Raw genomic sequence first — 20,616 nt, 5'->3', positions numbered from 1 at the left:
GCATGCTTAATAAATGCTTATTGAAAGATTAGATCACACAGTAATAGGGAACTAAGGTAATAATAATGTACTAAATATGGTAATTCTGCTACCCTAAGGATGAAAAGAGTTCATGATGCAGAACTAATCCGTTTTTCATTTATTTCAACTCTTCCTTACAGTTTTATCTACAAATATTCTTCTAATAATCTGGCTTAATTGGGTTTCATATCAAGATTTTTATAGATTCATTTTCCCTTGCATCATTCTTTGCTGTTTTGCCAGATGATAATGCTTATACTCTTCTATCATTACCTATTATAACATTTTCAAGCAAGTTTATATTCCAAACCCATGTTTCCTTTTAACTGCCTAGTCTTTTGCTTGTTTAATGGCTTTTCAAGGTGTGTGCCCTTTTGGTCTCTTTGTAGTAGTGATTATTCTATATCAGTTAAACTTTTATAGGAAAATGGTTATAACTGGTTTCAAATGGCTTTTCTTTCTAATTCAGGACCCATGTTTTCATAATCAGTGTCAGGTTGGAGTTGTAATTACATGCATCATCTTTTCATTTTACTCCTTTCATCTGGGTGATGACTCTTACTTACAATATAACAAGTGCATGATATCAGTACATATAGACACTTGATTCGAAAATGAAGTGTTAACCAACTGCTTCTTGTATGTTGTGATGTTATGTGTTATACTGTATTATATTGCATTATATTGTATATCATATTACATTGTATATCATATCATATTATATTATATTATATTATATTATATTATATTATATTATATTATATTATATTATATTATTATATTAATTATGTGATGCTTGGTGTGTAAAGCCTCAAGCCTTTTGACTTCTTTCCTTTCTTAATTTCAAACCATGTTTTCCAACATATTTCTCACTGTCTTCTTTTGTCACCATCTTTGTTTTGAAGTTTCCAAGTATCACTGTATATGTAGATCTGGTTTGAAGCATCCTGTCAAGTTAATAGAATTTCTCTTCACCCTCTTCAATAGACCACAGAATCATATTTCTAGCACTGGAAGGGACTGGCTGGGAGAACCTAGGAGTTACCCTTCTTCCCTATGCTTTCTGGTTTCAAACGTAACAAAAATATCATATTGTTATGTTTCAGTTCCTCCAGTTCCGTATCAGCTTGTTGGCCAATGGCTCTCATTTAAAGTACCAACAGTTAAATTAATACATATAGATGATTTAAGAACCATGGCATTGTTAACCCCTCTTAGCCTCTTTCCTGCCACTTACTCTGCCAATACCACTTTGAAAAGGCTATACAGGCTGAATATCATTTTGTGTTTTTCTGTGTTTCTTGGGTTCCCATGATTTATTACTTATTATTATGTTTATTACTAAGTGGTCAATATACTGATAACAAAACTCTCTGTACTTTCCTAAACTGATCCTCAGATCCACAGATACAGTTATGGAGGACTTTAGAGATAAAAGTACTTGGGAGGTGATCCAATCTGAACCACCTCCACCATTTCATTTTATAGATGAGGAAATGGAGACCCAGACACTCAGATTAAATGACTTGCTCAAGGCAATATGAGGCAGTAACTGGCAATTTGTCACTGAGAATGTACACGAATTGAAGGTTTTCTAAGTTTGGTAAAACCTACCAGGGCATAAGCTTTGCTAGAAGCTTTCAATGATTGAGGCTCATAAATGACAACTTCAGAGTAAAGAATGCTAGAGAGGTGGTGAACCAGTGCAAGGGAATAGGATATATAATTGTATACATGGTCAATAGCGTTCCTTTGTTTTGCTTGACTGTAGTTATTTGTTACAAGGGAGGTCTCTATCACAGGAAGTGGATAGGGGAAACATTAGGAAATCATAATGTTACAAAGAAAGACAGAGAGACAGACAGACAGACAGACAGACAGACAGATAGATACACACAACATTCAGAAAGAAAAAAAACAGCAAAAGTGAAACAACAACAATAAAAATAATCTAGATTCATGCCCATGCTTCCATAACAAAATAAAGCACTGGAGTAGTACTTATGTAGAGGCCTCAGGAATAGCTGACTAAACAGATGATTTGATTTTTACAATCAGTTCACACAAACTAAAGTTTAAACAGAACTAAATTTAGCTAGGGTGAGACACACTAGATTAACTAAATTTAACTGGAGGTTTCTTCTGGTTCTATTGCTATTTAGCAAACATGAGTTCAATAGGAGTAGTTGTTCAGTATCCTTTAACATACCACTGTTGCCCCGTTCTTTCACTTTAGCTAGAAGAGATGGCAAGCAGGTAATTTTTTTCCAGCATTATAAATTCTAAAACTATTTTATATCTGTAGATAGTTTATAAATATTTTAATTCATTACAATTTACAAATTACTAATTATCATTTAACAGTACTTTACTCAATATCAAAATTTTGAAATTTAATAATCCAGCTTTTTTTTGGAAGATCACAATAGAAGCACTTAGTAGAGAAATATTAATACTAACTTGTAATTTTCTATTATGGAGAATGATCAGTAGTACAGAATATGACGGATTTCATATACTTAAAAATAAAAATGAACCTACTGGCTGGAAGAATACCTTGCTGTACCATCAGAGGTGTTCGAATAATTGTCTTTCCTAGGGTTGATTGTTGGAGTGGTGTTCTAATCACTGTCATACCAGGACGGATCTGAGTCCCTGTGATTACCTATCAATGACACAAAGGGGACATGAATTCAAATGTTTTTCAAGACTCAGGAATGATGATTTTTGAACTCAAGATCTTCTAAGTATACTATGCTTGGTAAAATGTGAGAAATCTCTGGATAAATGTCAGATGTCCCCAGATATTACATTTTGAATACATTTGAATAATGCTTACATTTTTGAAAAACAAACAAAAAAGAAACCCACAAATATTTTTTACTCTTCTTCTTGATAATGTGTTTGATTCTGTTGAGAATAATCTCAAGTTTCTCAACTGACCAAGACACACAATGGTCTAAAGGAAAGTTACAAGACCTAATGAAGGCCATACTCAAAACTATCCCTAGCTTCTAGGTACTTTGGAAAAGCAATATGAGGTTCCCATTTTTCCTCTGAGCAGATTACAGCTACCAGTTAAAGGAGTAAGAAATCAGACGTTCCTTTATTGTATGAAAGAAGAAACTATAGAACGCATTAATTCAGTTTTGTCTTAGGTTAAGAAAATGTTCAGAAAAGTTTCGATTACCTTCCTATCTGACAGTTATCAGTGTCACAAAAAATGATGCATATGATATATATGTGTATACACACACATATATGTACATATCAAGTGCTTCATTAAATATAGATATAATGTTGTGGGTTGTAATTTATTTTTATTCTTCAAATTCTTACTTGCCCACAGCATGTTTTAAGCACAGATGATGATCCAGTGCAAATTTGCAAGCTATAATAAAAGGAAAATTTTCTTTAAAAAATTCCTAATTTAACACTTACTATTCAGAAGAACATACTAACTGATACTAAATGAAAGTCCACCTGGTCAATGGTTAGTGTTTAACTGTTTAATAATTAATCTCTCATATTTTAGAAATCTAACAAATAGAAGAACAGATTTTTCAGAACAATGATTTTTCATAGATTAAGGAGCAATAGGTAAGGGAAAATGAGAGCCTGGGTTAGGCTACTCTGAAAAACCCAACCCACTGTGCTTGACCACAATGAAAAATGAGGTAACCTCAGAAAAGAAGTCTTACCTGTGAATTACTTGTGGTACCTACAGTGCCTGGGGTGTTTGGTCTAATAGTGACTGTAGCTGTTCTTGGCTGGAATGAAGTAAAAGTTTGCTGACTTGCACCTGTACTTGATGGAATGATACCCAGGACTTTCTGTTGAACCTGAACAACACCTTGAAAAAAATTAAGAATTCATTAATAATGCACAGGTGCTGCTAGGTTTCCCTGAAGTAATTACAAACTGGAAAGGTTACAGTGGGATACACAGACTATGAGACCCAACAACACAGAAGAGAAGAAAGAAAATAAAGGCAAAACTATACACATGAATTAAAGGTCTTTACAACTTTTCTTCCTTACCTCCTTGCGTTGTTGGCACATTTACAGCAACAATCTTGCTATTTGCAGGAAGCGGTAGTTTGGTAATTACTTTTCCTGCCATAGTAACTGGGCTGCCTGTAATTTGGAACGTCTGACCTGTGCTGGCAATGGTTGTAGCAGATGTAGCAGCTGTGCTGGTGGCTATTAGGGTATAAGACATTCAATAAGTTTTAGATTTAAGACAACCAGCAATATAGTCACTTCTAGGAAGAAGTTCCAAGGCATAAAATGATGTATTTGCATACTTACAAGAAGATTCTGCCCTTTCATTTCTTTAAATATACCTTTTATTTCGATTTAAGTTTCATCTATTTAAATATTCCTTTTACTAAAGTAAGTTTGGGATTTTAAAGGTTATGCCAGTCAAACATAAGCTTTGGTAGATCCTACCAAAAGAGAAAATCCCAGTTATGTATGTGTCTGCCTTTAAGTAACAGCTCTACTAAATCTTGAGAAGCTTATCCCTGGTGATAATTAAAAAACCAAACTAACGAAACTGATGAAAAAAAAATATGGTATGGGTTTTGAAATTTTCCTTTTATTATTCAGGACTCAGGGCCATTTTTTTTTTCTTTCAAATTTTGGTTAACTAAAAGTCTGTCTCCTTTTACCTTCCCTGATCAAAATCTGATGCATGAAATAACAAAAGATGGTTTGACACTCCTCAGATAGAAGCCAAAGGCAAGCCAAAGTGATTGAGTTATTTCTTAGCCCCACTAGTTAACTGCTGAAAGAAAGATTTCCCTGATGCCAAGTCTTCTTGGTTATTCTGGTGACATTTCAATATCTTCCCTCTATCAGTCTGTTTGTAAAACCTTTAAATTAAAAGTTTAATCTGTAACCTTAGTTTACCTATAAAGTTTGTTTGAAAAGGTTTGCTTCTTTAGGGGGCATATGAGAGATTATGACTCTTTTTCACAAAGATTGTTCAACTTTTAATATTTCATTGAAGGAAATATGGAATTAAGGATCAATTATCTTCTCTTTAACTTTTATGGCCTAAAAGGCATTACAAGATTGTAATATGTAAAAGAATTATTTCTCTATCACTCTGACATAATTTTGCCTATAAGAGTGTTTATGAGACTCCTAATAGGGGTGGTTCAGGTTATCTCTGAGGTCTGAACTTATGCTTGAACAAAATAATAAAATCTAAGTTTTTTACCTCTATAACTTCTGTGTTGTAAATATATCTGGCAGTAGTTACCAACCACATGAACTTAAAGAGAAATCCTATAACAAATACAAGGCTCCAAATCCCACCTGCAATGGGGGTTGACAGAAAAAGCTTGCTAAGTATCCTACTTTCTATACAGCTTACAAACATTAATTCAACTGGTGGCATTCTCTTCTCAATTTGTGATTTTATCTAACAATGAAAAGGCTTATATGCTACTAGAGGAACCAAATCATATTAGTAACAACATTCTCATGATGTATTAAATTAGAAGCTACAAAAAGCTTCAATTAAGTGAAAAGATGACATACAAGTTTCTCATATAGGTGGTCTCATCTTTCATCATATGACCAAAGAAACAAGAAACATTATTTCTTTTTTTTTTTTTTAAGCAATCAGGGTTAGGTACCTTGCTCAAGGTTACACGGCCAGTTATTTCTGGGTGTGGTGCTGAGTGTCTGAGCCCGGGATTCGATCTCCAGGTCATCCCAACACTGGAGCCGGTACTCTTACTCGCTGAGCCACTTGGCCACCCCTGAAACATTATTTCTTGAGACACTTAATCATCTCACTCTGCAGCTGTAATGTTAATAAGTGCAAATGACCAGTCACTATGAAGATTACTGCAACTTATATACCAACAACTGGGCTGAGGATAAAATGTTGGAGAAGTTCAAAGAAGAACCTGACAAGCTCCTTCCAATTAAGTCAACACAAAATTCAATACTCAGCAACCACACTTTGAAAAAGGGAAAAGGGGAAGTTGGTGAAAATGTTGGAAAATACGGTTCAAACTAAAAAATGTGAATAGCCAAATTGCATACTTTTTGGAAGTATGTGTGTGTACACATACTCTCTCTCTCATTCTCTCTGTCTTTCTCTCTCTGCATATTCTTTTAAAAAGAACTGAAATGTATTGCATGAAGAGAAATACATCCTTGATGAAAAGGTGAGAAGGGAAGGAGCAGGCTTTCACAGGAAATTTTCTCCAGAGGACCACATGTTTGCAATCACACTAATGAGTGAGGTATAGAAAACATCCTAGTGCTATTTACTGATTTTAAGAAAGCATCTGATTAGGCAGAGCAAGGTGTTTCATCAACAAGAAACCACAAGAGATGTGATGCCAGAGACTGCTTTTTTCTAACACAACAATATCAACACCAAACCAGTTCTTCTTGATAGAGACCTAGATGTTCAATAGCCATGAAAACTGTCTTCTAAAAAAGTCCAACAAAAGGTTCTGTTAATGATGTGTTCTAAAATTCTATTCTGTATGAATTAGACTGAATCTAGAACACTACAACCCCTTCCCCCAATGAAATCCACAGTGATATGAAAGACTGTGGTCAAAATGGAAAGAGGGATAACTGGATTGCTAGGATGTGACTGCACATCTCAGCCCTACCTGTGTAACCTTGGGCAAGTCACTTAACCTCTGTGGGCTTCAGTATCCTTGTTTGTAAAATGACAAGGTTGGCAGGATGACCTCTTGGGTTCTTTCAAATTCTAGATCCATGATACTATGAATCATCCCAACAGAAAAATAAAGTGGCTGAAAATACAAGAACACCTTTTTATCCAGATTTTACATATAGCTGGATGGGCGGAGAATTCAAGTATACAAAAGTACTATAGTAAAGATGAGCTAGAAGTGACTGGACTAATTCACATCTGGGAAATAAGCACAGCTTGATGCCACAAAAGCCAATCCCCTCCCTTACTGATACTGATATCATTTCAATGATGCTGGATGATTGTGAACAATGGAATGGCACAATCTCAGAAGAATCAGGGCTTCCAATTTAAAAAAAACAATGTATATTGTAACATAGTGTATGTAGGCAGGATGCAGCATCTTACCAATGGGGACCTGCATGACACAAGTGGCTTAAAAGACAGTATCAAGAATATGTATGGGAAGAAAAAGCAGTAAGCTTATGTACAGAGAATGAGAAACAACTGATGGGAGAGCTTGAGTGGTATGTCAACCCTGAAATATCAAAAGAACAAGAGGAAAGCCTCTAGAATATTGGCAGATTCTCCATGGAAGGTTACAGGAAACCATGAGCAGACATCAGACAGGGCGAGACTGGGTAAAGTCCATAGTGCTGCAGACAGGACCCACACTTTTGAAATCAAAGCTCCTTCAAAGTATCAAAGTGAAAACATTTATGTTGGCATGTTGCCATGACCATGTTGGTCTAGAAGAAAGACCAATGGGCTGGGAGTCTGAAGACTGGGGTCAAGGGTAGGGGTGGTGTCTTATCTCAGTTGTGTCAACTAGCAGTACGATCTCAGGTATTGCCACTTATCCTCAATTCTGATGATGCTCCATGTATATACAGACATGGCTTAGTTGGTCTTAGATAGTTGAAAGAGGATGAATAAGACAGAGCTCTGGATTGGAATATTAAAAGACTATTTCTCACTTAGGTTTTATAGCTACACAGACATGTGATCTTGAATAAGTCGATTCTCCTCTCTCACCTTCAAACATTAAATGATTCATTGTATTATAAATAAAATAGCAAAAGGGCAAGAGAAGGTATTAGCTAAAAACTGTGAGATTACTTATGTTGGTAGGATATGAGCTTTAGCAGGTGTTAACAAGATGAGAAGACACTGAATATGGGCCCAATCACAGAATGTATCTGACATTAAGTCCCAGCTTACCTAAATTTTAAGAGGCTTGTTTATTCAAACAGTGCCTGGAGAAATGCTAACTTCCAAACAATATTTAATTTCAGTAGGCAGAAGTAGAACACATTTTTCTTAAATAAAATTAATTGTTCACTTAATGACAACTGTTTACCTGAACTTGACTGGCCTTGTTTAACCCAGGTAGCAAATGTTTGATGGAAGTTCTTGTTCTGCTGGAATGTCACTGTGGCTGGAGATCCAACCTTAGTTGTGAGTACCACTTTGGTTCCAGTGGTAACTGGGCCACTTATAGGGGCTACCACAACTTTCTGTGGGGTGGAGACTGTGTTGGTGGTACTGTTTGTTGCAGCAGTGGTAGAGGCTGCAATTACTGCTGGTAGCTGTTTCTGCTGCTCCAATCGTTTCTACAAAAGTTAGCAAAGGAAATAAAAATTAAGAAGATCGTTTTCTACATCAGATAGGCTCACAGGTCCCAAAATTAGTTTCCTTCTTAAGCTAAGAACCTCAGTTCAAATACTCCTTTTGTAAAATATCAAACACCTGAAAATATGACCCATTTCCTATCTGATTCTAGCCATATATCTTATTTTTTAAAAGCCAAGGTCTACTTCAAATAACAGGAAACTCAAATGGTAGAAATTTTCTCCACACGAATAAACTCAAATTCTGTCTGAAAATAAATATTTAAAATTACAACTGGCATTAGTAATCTTATTAGGACACTGTTGTTCACTGATGGAATGGTCCCAGATGAACCTGCAAATCATATTCACTTAATTTCCATACTAATTTATTGACTTATAAAATGCATGTCAATATCTATAGCTGTTATTGTACGGAGTAAATTTGCATTCAGTCAAGCTGAAACATATAAAGATCTTTTCTAGACTTCCTACACTACTGTGTTCAAAAAAATCACTTTTAAAAGTGATTATAAACATAAATAAATGTCAAGTTTATTTCCATTTAGTCTGGTCCTTCTTACATTATGACCTTTCAGACTGCTGGATCAATCAAAACAGAAACGTGCCATACTTTAGTCACAATAATATGCTCAAACTTTCCAACAGCTTATTGTTATTGTTTTGTGAATTCTTTACTTGTACTTTGTTAAATATAAATGTGTCCATTTTTCAAGGTAATTATTGTATATAAAACTACATCAAGATAATTACTTTCAAGGAAATTCTAAAGATATAGAAAACCAAAAAGAAATAAAGTAAGGAAAGTTGGAAAAATACTATTTTCACTTTGGAAGACAAAATTCCAAAAGACCAACATATCCTATTGGGAGGAGAATTTATATCATTCCTAATAGCAAACACCATTTGAACTATGATAGTCTCATAGTACTACATAGTGCTGGCTGATCAGTGTTGGCTAAACAGTGGTCTTATAGTGAGAAATAATTAACTGATTTCGTAAGATTTTTTTTTTATAAGCCATTTGACTTATTTATTTAGATCTTCAATAAACTACAGAATTTTTCTGGTATGGTAGTTTTTGTATGCTCTTCTTAACAGAGAAACTGGGTCTTAGAAAGCTACTTTAAAAAAACCTTTATAAAACTAGCAGGTTAAAAAAGAGAACAAAAAATATTCTGATTTTGTACATTATTCAGAGAGATGTACATTAGTGAACCAAAGATTGTTTTCATACAGTGAATTTGATTGTTTCATTCATACAAACAAATGTTGCTTCAAACCAAACACCACAGTCCCAGTACTCAATGCTGTAGTTTGTATGCATGCATTTTGGGTAATGATGCAAATTCGTTGACAGGTGGGACTAGTAACAGCTCCCCCACCTGCTGGGCAGCCAATCGTTGCTGTTTTAGTTGAGCCTCCATTTGGGCCTTGAACTCCTCGGCCTTCTTCTGTTCACTAACCTTAGCCTGCTGCTCAACTGCCTGTGCCTTTTCCTTCTCCACTCTGAAGAAAAAAAAGAAAAATATAACAGATCACTATACTTGTAGGTTTTTAACATTAAGTGCTACGTGGATGATCATGGAACAAAACTGCCAAACATTAAAGATTTTAAAAATACTACAAAAATTAAAAATAGGACTACAATCAAAATAGAAAATTTAAGTCGATAACATCAAAGTATAAGCTCTTAAAAAGAACTAAATATGAGTAAATATCTACCATTAAAAAAAAACAAATGGAATAAATTAACAAAGACATACTTAATAAATTAAAATTATAATTCTTTATTGCATGATCAACAATTACTTATCTAATTACCTTTCTGCAAATGCCCGGATCTCCCATAACTCCAATTCCTCTTCTGCTACCCAGGTTTCAATTATAACAGGGCCTGTTTGCTTAGGTGTTTCTGGCCTCTTTGGCCTCAGTGCACTTGATCGAAGCCCTTTCCTCTGAGGTGTAGGAGTTTCTTTGGACGGAAAAGAAATCAAGACAAATTAAAACATTTAACTTTGAACATTGCTAGTGGATCTTTTTTTGTTGTCAATACCTTATATTCACACTCCAGCACTTTAGTTCATTTTATTTTAGGTTTTCTCCTGGAAAACCCTCCCAAAACATTTTCAGCTACTGAAATCATCCCAACACTTCAAGGAACAAATGAACTGCCACTTCTGAAACCTTCACTGATTACCTCCAAAGAGATGTAATTTTGCCCTAGCATTCTATATCAGTTTTATGTTATTTTAGTAAGTCTTTCTGTAATGTGACTCTCACCTCTTCTGACATCCCCAAATATATTCCTGTTTCTTACAGGTCTTAACATCTGATAAAATTTGACAATGACACACATCAATGTGATATCTTTTCTTTGTTGACTTATTACTATAGTATAATTCTCTGTATCTTACATAGAGCCTGTAGAAGTATTTGTACACAAGTGCTCAAAAGTTTTGTTGTCTGGCTGATATTATCCTGTCCTGTAAGGCTTTCCTAATGGGAATTCAATGTAAGAATTAAAGCATTTATATATATATATATATATATATATATATATACATATGCATGTAAAACCAATTCTCTTTGTATAAAGTCCTTGTAAGAGTCACTTTTAAATGAACAAAATATACAAGAATATTCACATGAGAGTCAATGGAGAAAGTCAAAAAGTTGAGGGAAGCTAGGCCAATTAAATATTTATGCACATTTGTTTTAAAAAATTCTTTACCCTTTGGAGCTTCTGGAACACCAATGGGGCAAATGATTTTCCTGATGCAATATTCTGATCGAATGCCATATGGACCAACATCTCTCCGTTTAATTATTTCAGTTGTTGTAATTTCTGTGTCTGATGTTTCTATGGAGATTGAATGAAGGTAAGATTAATTACAATTTAAAATACATGGAAAGTATTGTTTACTAAAAAATCACCTCTGTTGTGTCTAGGGTGTGGAATATTGCATTGACTGTCAAAACTGTTGTGTTATCTTTGCTGAGGTCTCTCTTGGCCTTTGTTACAAGGGAAAGTTCACTAGAGAGAGAAAGAATACATCTGGAAATAAACATGATGTAAAAACAAAAGGTCTATATTTTCAAAAGGAGGAAAACCAAGGCAAAGTCTAAGGGAAAGTGGAAGAGAAGAACTGAAGATCAGTGAGAAGTGAGGTAAGCTAAAGTATAAAATATCTGCAGAGTCATTATATGCTGCTGACTATACATTGGCTGATGCTAGTATAGGGCACTTCACAGACCCAGATGAAACACAATATTTCTGTGAAATGGAACTATCAAGTATCAAGGTATTCAAGTTTTCCTATACACTGAATTCACCTCAGTACCTTGTCAACTATATTATACCAATCAATCAAAAAGCATTTATTAAATGCTTACTATGTGCCAGGCACAATACCCAGCATTGGAGAGAAAAGAGACAAAAACTGTCTCAACTTTCAGAAAATCAGTATCTAATAGTGGAGACAGCATGTAAGTAACTAGGTCTACACAAAAGATATACAGAATACACGGGAGCTCATTTCAGAGGGGAAGGTACTAGCAGGTGGGGGAATGGAGTGTTGTGTTTGAGTGAGAGCACTGAATAAAGTTCCTTAGGATATGGAGTGGTCAGGGGAAGCCCCTTCTGGAGCAGTCATAATAAAACATTATTGTTCAAAAGCATGTATATCATAAGCTACATAATCACTAAGGAAGTGCTACATGCAGCCAATTTCCATTTCCTCTGTAACTGTGGACTTGTTTCTAAATGAAGGGATGTTACCAGAAGGCAACTGGTAGCACTGAGTGAAGGAAGAGAAAACTTTTGGCAAAGTGAGGTATAAAGTGGGTATGAGTATCCTAGTTACAGACAATTTTGATTCCTAGTAACAAGCAACTTTTCCCTTTTTTTAATAAGCAACTTTTTTATCCACATTGTTTCATACATCATAAATGACTCACATGACAATTTAGATACAGAAAGACCTAGGATTAGATGACACAATGTAAACTTCAGTTCATAAAACTCAAAATTTTTAAAAATAAATAAGCATTTCAATTTTTAAAGCAAACACAAGACATGCTTAAAATCAAATACCACTATCATTTAACTTTGATACTAAAATTTTAAGCAAACAAAAATGTATAAAAATATACTACCTGTTCGAGTGGTCCCTCCCCCAGGAGGAGTTTTGGCTGCCATATCATCCCACCTTAAACTTGCCCAGAGTAACCGCAACATAAGACTTACTCCAGCCAATGACTTTACTGTCTGAAGTCTGTATCTGAAATAAATGCCAAAGAAACCACAACATGTAAACTTCATGAAACTAAAGAATTTTTCAGTTCTTTCTCATCTTGTTTAAGTAACTATAATATAGTTTCTCAAACATTTTGGGTAGTAAGCTACCCTAGAAAACCAGGCGACTGATTTCTCTTTCCTTTAACTTTAATATTTAGTATATCATAAAACATTTTCATACTCTACTCAGCATTATATCTGTGTTCTTGTAAAATTCTTTCCTATTATAATGATTATAAGTCTGTAAGCGCTGGGACTGTCTTATCTTAAAAAAAATAATACATCTCAGAGATTCATATAAATTAGATGATCAGTAAATGTTATTGGATCAATCATACTGATTGGGAAAAGGCAAAAGGTTTCATGAGTATACCTTTACATAGACAACTCAAAATATTTAACTTCCAATGCCAAAGGGACTTTATGGTCCACATGAATTGATAAATCTATTGTACAGTTGGCACAACACAATTTAATTCCATATTAAGATTATACATATTTAAAATGGATTACAAAAAACCAAAACTATGAAACAGGAAGACAGAAAAATTTAGAAGAATAAACCCAGAGGAAATAAATGCATTTAGATCAGTGAGTGAAAAAGGTTGTGCTATACAAATTTTCTGAACCCAATGAACTTCAAATATCTACAGACATCTTATTTGTAGCCCTCTGACACCTATCAACTCTTATATACCAGATAATCCTAATGCAGCAACATCTATGAAACATTAGTGTCTAGGAGTCCTCAAAGAGGGTCTTTAGAGAAATATTAAACTAGTTACTAATGGTGGTACAAAAGTCTTGAGTCTTGTTTAAATAATCATTTGCATGAATAAAGTATCTCCTAAAACATTTATATCAAAACAAATTACATTACTACAATGTGTTTCGTGTCATGAAGATGAAAGAGTTTAAAAGCTCTAAAAATTGAACTTAATTCTTAATTCTTGTTCACTTCCTCCTTTTAATTAAGCCTACTACTGATTAATTACCATGGACTACATTGTTAGCTCCTAACATACAGCCTACCAAAGAAAACACTGGAGGGAAAAAACCTACATTGTTTTCTACCCCCACTAGAAAAAGGGTAGATCAGGAAAGCTTAGCATAAGAGCAGCTTTTCAGTAGCCTGGCTTGTTGGGAACAGGAAAAAGTTAGGTAATGAATGAAAGAATCAAACAACCAAAATTTATTAAGAGTCTTTTATAGCTCTAGGTATTGGGCACCAAGACAAAAATGAAATAGTCCCTGCCCTAAAAGAGCTTACTTTCTATTAAGGAAAACAACAAGTACTGATATGAATATATTTATGTATATATTACATATAAATGTAATATATAATATATATAACATATATATGTAAAATAAATACAAGGTATGTTGGGAGGGGGGGGCAGAGACTAGTAAAGGTCTTATGTAGGATGTGGGAGTTTTGAGCAGAGCATTGAAGAACACCAGAGATTCTAAGAGGCAGATAACTGAGCAGAGTGTCTGGCCGAGAGTTTGTGCTAAAATGCTTGTTGAGTGAGACGAGGAGGAAGTGCATTTCAGGCATGGGAGTCAGCCTGTGCAAAGGCACAGAGAAATGAATAAATTGGAAAAACAGCAAACTTCTCTAGTTTAATTTAAGTCAGATCTGCCCAGTCTAGCCTTCCCCCCCCCCTTTTTTTGTTACAGGAAGAACTACATTAGAAAAAGAGTTAACAGCCTTTCACAGAGATGGCATATTGTCTTCATTTATTCTCTCTTTACAAAAGTGAAGATGTGGCTGGGAAATTTCTTTATATGGGGGATAAGGGTGGAATTGACCACTTATAAGTGACTCTCTTCTTCCTCATTAAGAGGCTGCTTCCATGTAAAGCTATCAAAGCTGATCAGTAATAGTAGTTGTTGATGATTAGGGAAAAAAGGGGGGGGGGTATTCTTCCTATGTACTTCCTACAACCTCAGTATTACCTGCTCTAAATAGGCTCTTTTAAAATAGAAATATTCATGCAACTTTAACACCCAGCACTTTAGTGAATTGGGGGATTAGTTGTTTACAGAAAAAAAGGGACATTGGAAAGGAAGGCGAGGATTGAGCCTAATGAAGGAAAAGGGCATTGACAGGAAGCTAGCAAGGCACTGAAGTTTCATCTGTTCCACCACCGTGTATAAGCCAATCCTGACTATGCCAATCAGAATTACTTTATGTTCCAGCACTGATGCCAGAGTTTGCTGACTCTTTACCTAGAACTTTAGACATACATATATCCTTATATCAACATAATGAATTTCAAAACCAACTCTAACTTCTAGATTATACTGATTTAGTATAAATAAATAAGAACTGACATTTCTTTTAACTTCAGTAAATGAATTAGTATTTGAGAGATTTCATTATCACAGAACTTAGGGTGGTAGAAAGAGACCTGATGGACATTCAACACACCATACTCCAAAGGAAACCTCACTAAAACCTATCATACAGCTTCTGCTGCAAAATCTCCAAGGAAGGTCATTACTTCTTCAAGTAGCCCATTTTGCTTTTGGACAGTTTTAAACACTAGCAAGTTCTTCTTGACATCAAATTCAAATTTGCCTTTTTTGCAACTTCTTTGCAATTCATTGTTTCTAATTCTGCCCTCTGGTGCTCAAAAGAGCAAGTCCAACCCCCCTGAAACATGATAACCCTTTAAATACTTGAAGATAACTTTCATGCTCTCCCAGTAAGTCTTCTTTTCTCCAAGCTAAATAACTGTCATTCGTTCCACCAATCTTCATACAAAATGGACACTAATCCCTTCACTATAGCAAATCTCTTCTGAAAAGTTTCCAGTTTATTTATATCCTCTTAAAATTTTTAACAATATTCCAGAGGCAGTCTGACTGTGATAGAATACAGTCATCCTTATTCATGAACGTTATGTCTCTATTACTGTGGTCCAAGATCTCATTAGCTTTCTTGCTGCCATGTCTCAGGGTCACTAAATGATAACTGAACTTTTAGACCACTGAAATGCAGAGATGTTTTTCAGACAAATTTCTGACTATCTCTATCACCCTGTACTTGTGAAGTTGATTTTTTTAATCCAAGTGTAATGTATACCTAATGGATTTCACATAAATATTAGATTTATCCCAATACTCTAGCCTTGTAAGATCTTTTGGGATCCTGATACTGTCATCCACTGTTTTAGTTATCCCTCCCAACTTTGTTACATTTATATATGTGAAAGCATAAGATTACCGCCCCCCCCCCCCTTATCCAAGTCATTTGATGAAAATGTTAAGTGGCACAAGGCCAAGCACAAATTTCACAGTGCATCACTGGAGTTCTTCTGCCAAGATGACACCAACCCATAAGGCTACTATTTGAGACCTGACCATTCAGCTAGTTCTCAATCCATCTAATTCAATTGACTGGGCCAAATACCTCTACTATTCTTCCATAAGAATAGCACAAAAAACCTTTATCAAATGCTTTGCATTAAAATCTAAGTAAACTTTATCTACAGATTCCCCTAATTTACCAAGCTGATCAAATAAGGAAAAATTAGGCTCATACCACCTGTTCTTAATTTAGGATGTATTTAAAGATCTACATGTCTCCTAATCACCTGGAAAGAGAATGTGGAAAAGGGCTTCAAAAAAGTGATAGAAATTACATAAATGAATATCAATTATCCCCACAATTCATATTTTAACACAATATAAAATAAGGCCCTCAAAATCTGGCAACTAACAGTACTTATTTTGGGCAGCTAAAAGAAATAGCATTCCAGCAGATCCTAATATCCTAATAGTTAAGAACAAAGTTTTGCCTCAACAACTGCCAGGTGGCCATTAAAAAAAATTCAAATATTTGTACATTGTAACTTTTCCAGTGGGAAAGAGGTTACCTGCTGGACAGTCAAGGATACATTTTTGAGACCGTTCTCAATGAAGACAGCTGAAAAGTGCAGAGTAATCCTACAAATCCATGAATTGTAATGAAGCTTTCCTTGATTCCCTGCAGGATTCTGCAAATCCTTCACTGCAGTCCCTGCAGAGAAATTGTACTTTTCAGCTGTCTCTATTGAATGTGTAATGGAGTGATGATATTTTAATCCAAATCAAAAGGCAAGCTATAAAAAATTTGGTTAAGTATTATCAATTAATAAAAGATGATATTATTAACTGAAATAAATTATAATTACACTATATAGAGCTCTGATATGCACTTATTTTATGGTATTCCATTTCAAGGACTAGTCGAGTTCTAATGAGAAAGGAAACAATTAATACGTTAACTTATGAAGGACTAAAAACTTAGACAGGAGACCTACCTAATAACTTACTCAAGTGACATTTGTGATTAATGGAAGCCCAAAGAGTTATGTACAAAAGCTTCCTAATGACAACTAGTATGTACCCTGGTACCCTAGCATGTCTAACTGAACAATCAAAACTACATGAGAGTTTCCATTAATTACACTCTCTACCCTTCTGAGTTTTAAAGAGAAGGGAAAGAAAAAGAGCTCAAGGACATAGCATTTGACAAAGGGAAAAAGCACAGCAGCCAAGTAAGAGGGAAGTGCAGATGAAAGGTGTAACAGAGAGCCCTGAACTGGGAGTTAGAAAAAAGGGTAGTTTCAGCTCTGCCATTTATTAAATGTCTGACTTTGGGTAAATTACCCAAACTGACCTTAGTTTTCCTCATCTCCAAAATAAGAGTACTAAACTAAATGAGCTCATTTAAGATCACTTCTAGTTCTAACACGTGATGAGTTTATAAACTTCAAAGTCATGTGCAAATAATTTGTCCCCAGAAACAATGCCTAGAGTAAGCAATTCCTAAATAAGGAATACTTCTGGAAATAAACCCCAAAGGAATCTGAAAGGACAAGAAAATCTTAAGAGTTGTTTTGGAAATAAATATTGGAAAACCTGAAGGAGTGTTTATTGTGAAAAAAAATTGGACGTTACCATTCCAGCATACTGATTTCCCCTTAATGATTCAAAAACATTTCAACTTAAATTATTTTTATGCATTACTTAATAGAAATAAAGTAGCAACATTTCAGAAATATATAACAATTTGATTCCATAAGAATAATTTCATCATTGTACAAAATAAATGGCAGCAAACTGAGAAATTAAACTATGGAAGCAACCTAGCTTGACATTTCTCTTTTGCTCTCCTAAAGTGAAGGTGAGATTAATTTCCAGAGTTCCAAATATCCTGACCCATGAGCAATTCTTTTGCTGGTTTGTGAATGCTAGCTTTCTGAGTCTGAATTCTTCTAGAATACATTACATTACTATTTCTATGTTTATCAATTAAAATGTAGTTCTGTAGTCTAATTTTAGTAATTCATTTATTCAAATGTATTCTTTAAATCCCCACAATTACTAATTTCTACAAATGGTTTTTAAAAACATACCTCCACGTGATACCAAAAGTAGGTCTTGGAGATGGATATGGCCATATATCCAAGGCAGGTTTTGCATTGTAATTAAAACAAGGTACCTCTCGAATGCCACCTTTTCTGGCCAACTTTTTCAAGTCATCATTAGGCAAAACAAATATGCTCTTTTTGCTGCTCTTGGTAACAAATTTCCTATAGGACGGCAGAGCTGTGCCAGAACGAGTCTTCTTAGGTCTGGAAAATTTCATTAGTTTTACTTTATCTTTTGTAGAATATTCTTTGCTCACAGTCATTGATGTTACTAATGTGCCCCCTGGAGTGGTCAGTGAATCAGTGACTGTTGTTGTAACAACAGTTTTACTGTGTTCCTTCACAGAGATGACATCCACATTACTTCCAGTAGTGGGTGTGCTCAGTTTTGTCACAGTAGTAGTGGTGGTGGTTACAGTGGACATAGCACAATTTTCAGTAGAGGAGACCACTGATTGCCGATCACCTTGCGAAGCCAATACTTCTGCAACTTTAAACACAGTTTTTGATTCTGTGGCCACCGTTGATGTTGTTGTGGTGACTTCTGTGATCACTGTTTTTCTTGTAGCATTTCCATTGCCATTTTCCATTTTGTTAGCAGCCACACCATTCTGATCATTAAAATCACTACTTAGGTTAGACTCTTCACCAGAAGTAATAGGTGATGGGGGAACTTTTTTGACTTCTGAGGTTTCAACCTCCATATTTTCTACTTGACTAATTGAGCTGCTCTCTTTACACGATGAAGGTGCTATTGAAGGACCATCAACAGAAGCAGCTTTTTCAATGGAATGGTGTTTTTCAATCAAATGTTGCATACACTTGGGTCCTTTGATTGATGTTAGATTTTCCATGTTACCTTGGTATTTACCATCAATATCTGAAGAACTAAGGAAACACGATTTTGTGTTCAAGTTACTTTTTTCATTGAAATCTTCCATGATGACATCTCCATTCATGAATGGCCTTCCAGGAGCTTCCTTAACAATTAATGGCTTGATCTCATGTTCAGGAATTGTTTTAATACTATTAACCTTTGGTTCAACATTACCAGTTCCTACCTTACTATCAGAGATCTCGTTCATGTATTCATCTTTTGAAAATATCTTAAATTCATTATCTTTCCCATTAATCTGAAATGTAGCTGCTATTTCTTTCTCTCCCTTTTTCTCAAGAGTATCTCCATTTTCACTATTCTTTTTGTCTATTATGTTCTTTAGATGTATTTGATGATGACATTTATTCACTGAGCTCTCTAATTTCTGCTCCTGACTTGGTTTTTCACCATTAGCTTCAGCTCTTTTACAATGTAACATGTCACTACTGGCTCTTTCTCTGGGTTCTAGAGTTTGCTTTTCGGAAGACATGTCTGAAATTAACTTTAGCCCTTCAAGAACTTGTTCCTGGTGTCCTATGGAGCATTTTAAATTACTTTTATGGCTGTTTGGAGCAAACACATCTTCCTCCTTACTGTCCTGAGTGAATACAGATTCAGAGCTCTTTTCCAAAGTGCTATTATTTTCAGAGTCACATGCCTGTTTTCCATATTGTTCTCCCAAAGCTGCTGCTTCAGAGGTAGCCGGAACATCTGTGTCACAGGTACTTTCATGAACCACCGGTACTGAAACACTTTCAGGAAGAGAAACAGTGGTATTTACTGATAGGAAATTATTTTCCTTTTTAGTGGCCAACATACTTTTTTCATCTTGACTGACTGGTTGATCATCCACATTGGGGGTATCATGTTCTTTTGTTTTAAGCCTGTCTTGTTCTGGCCATTTATCAGCACCTCCAAGTTCGGCTACATCACTGATGACAGAATTTTGTTTCTGGAAGTTTGGTTCTGGGCTCTGAATGGATACTTTTTCTAGTACCTGACCTTTTGTGGAATGTTTATCTGTATAAGTTACATCAGAGCCACTAATCCTAACAGTAGAGTTTTCATTATTTTGTGAACATTCTTGAATCAGATCTTCTGTTCTGTTATTATCTGAACCCTGTGTTTTCTCCTGATCAACCATTTTGACTTGACCTCCCTCTTTTGCTTTCATTAATACACGTGATTCAGCCATGCTTTTCAGGGGACCCACGTTAGTCTTTCCTTCCAACTTCATTTTTTCAAGGCGCTGTTTTTCCTCCAATGTAAACTGTTTAACTCTCCTTTCAAGTAATCCATCTAATTTGGATGATTTTACTTTCTTTTTGTAACTAGTCCTCAGATGAAAACCCTCACTGACATTAATTACATCTGCTTTAAAAGAATTTTCCTCACATCTTGCAGATGAATCTGCTTTTAATTCATCTATCTCCATAGGTTCTTCTTTGATAGGCTTATCATTTTCAGAATTAAGTATTCCTTTCTCATCTGTGAATCAAAAACATTTGTATTAATAAAATTTTAGTATTAAAATGTATAAGTAATAGTGCTATTCATGGATATAATAGTTTTACTTTTTATATTGCCTCATTTTCTTTATTTTCATTCTAGTGTGAAATAGGAAATAATCAAGTCCCTGGCATGTGAATACAATGTAGAATTTGGAAAAGC

The 20,616-nt window shown here is 34.9% G+C and overlaps 1 protein-coding gene and 1 long non-coding RNA gene across 2 annotated transcripts in view; one reads left to right on the top strand and one right to left on the bottom strand.

The window, feature by feature from the left end:
• The window catches only part of LOC138152623 (uncharacterized), a 634,969-nt gene that overhangs the window by 77,895 nt on the left and 536,458 nt on the right, over positions 1-20,616 (top strand). The gene's annotated exons all lie outside the window — the stretch shown is intronic.
• BPTF (bromodomain PHD finger transcription factor) overlaps positions 1-20,616 on the bottom strand; it is a 193,334-nt gene that overhangs the window by 51,895 nt on the left and 120,823 nt on the right. The window contains exons 12-20 of the mRNA XM_069076836.1: positions 18,054-20,433; positions 12,504-12,628; positions 11,080-11,208; positions 10,170-10,320; positions 9,812-9,854; positions 8,075-8,327; positions 4,062-4,223; positions 3,723-3,874; positions 2,578-2,686 (exon numbers count right to left, since the gene is read on the bottom strand). Coding sequence (XP_068932937.1) covers positions 2,578-2,686; positions 3,723-3,874; positions 4,062-4,223; positions 8,075-8,327; positions 9,812-9,854; positions 10,170-10,320; positions 11,080-11,208; positions 12,504-12,628; positions 18,054-20,433 — 3,504 coding nt within the window. The remainder of the gene's footprint in view (positions 1-2,577; positions 2,687-3,722; positions 3,875-4,061; positions 4,224-8,074; positions 8,328-9,811; positions 9,855-10,169; positions 10,321-11,079; positions 11,209-12,503; positions 12,629-18,053; positions 20,434-20,616) is intronic.

The sequence above is a fragment of the Petaurus breviceps genome, unplaced genomic scaffold (assembly GCF_028583685.1).
Source record: "Petaurus breviceps papuanus isolate PSGF00001 unplaced genomic scaffold, PetGlider_PUasm1.0 90925, whole genome shotgun sequence".
NCBI classification, from domain to species: domain Eukaryota; kingdom Metazoa; phylum Chordata; class Mammalia; order Diprotodontia; family Petauridae; genus Petaurus; species Petaurus breviceps.
This window is presented reverse-complemented; position numbering and strand designations above follow the sequence as displayed.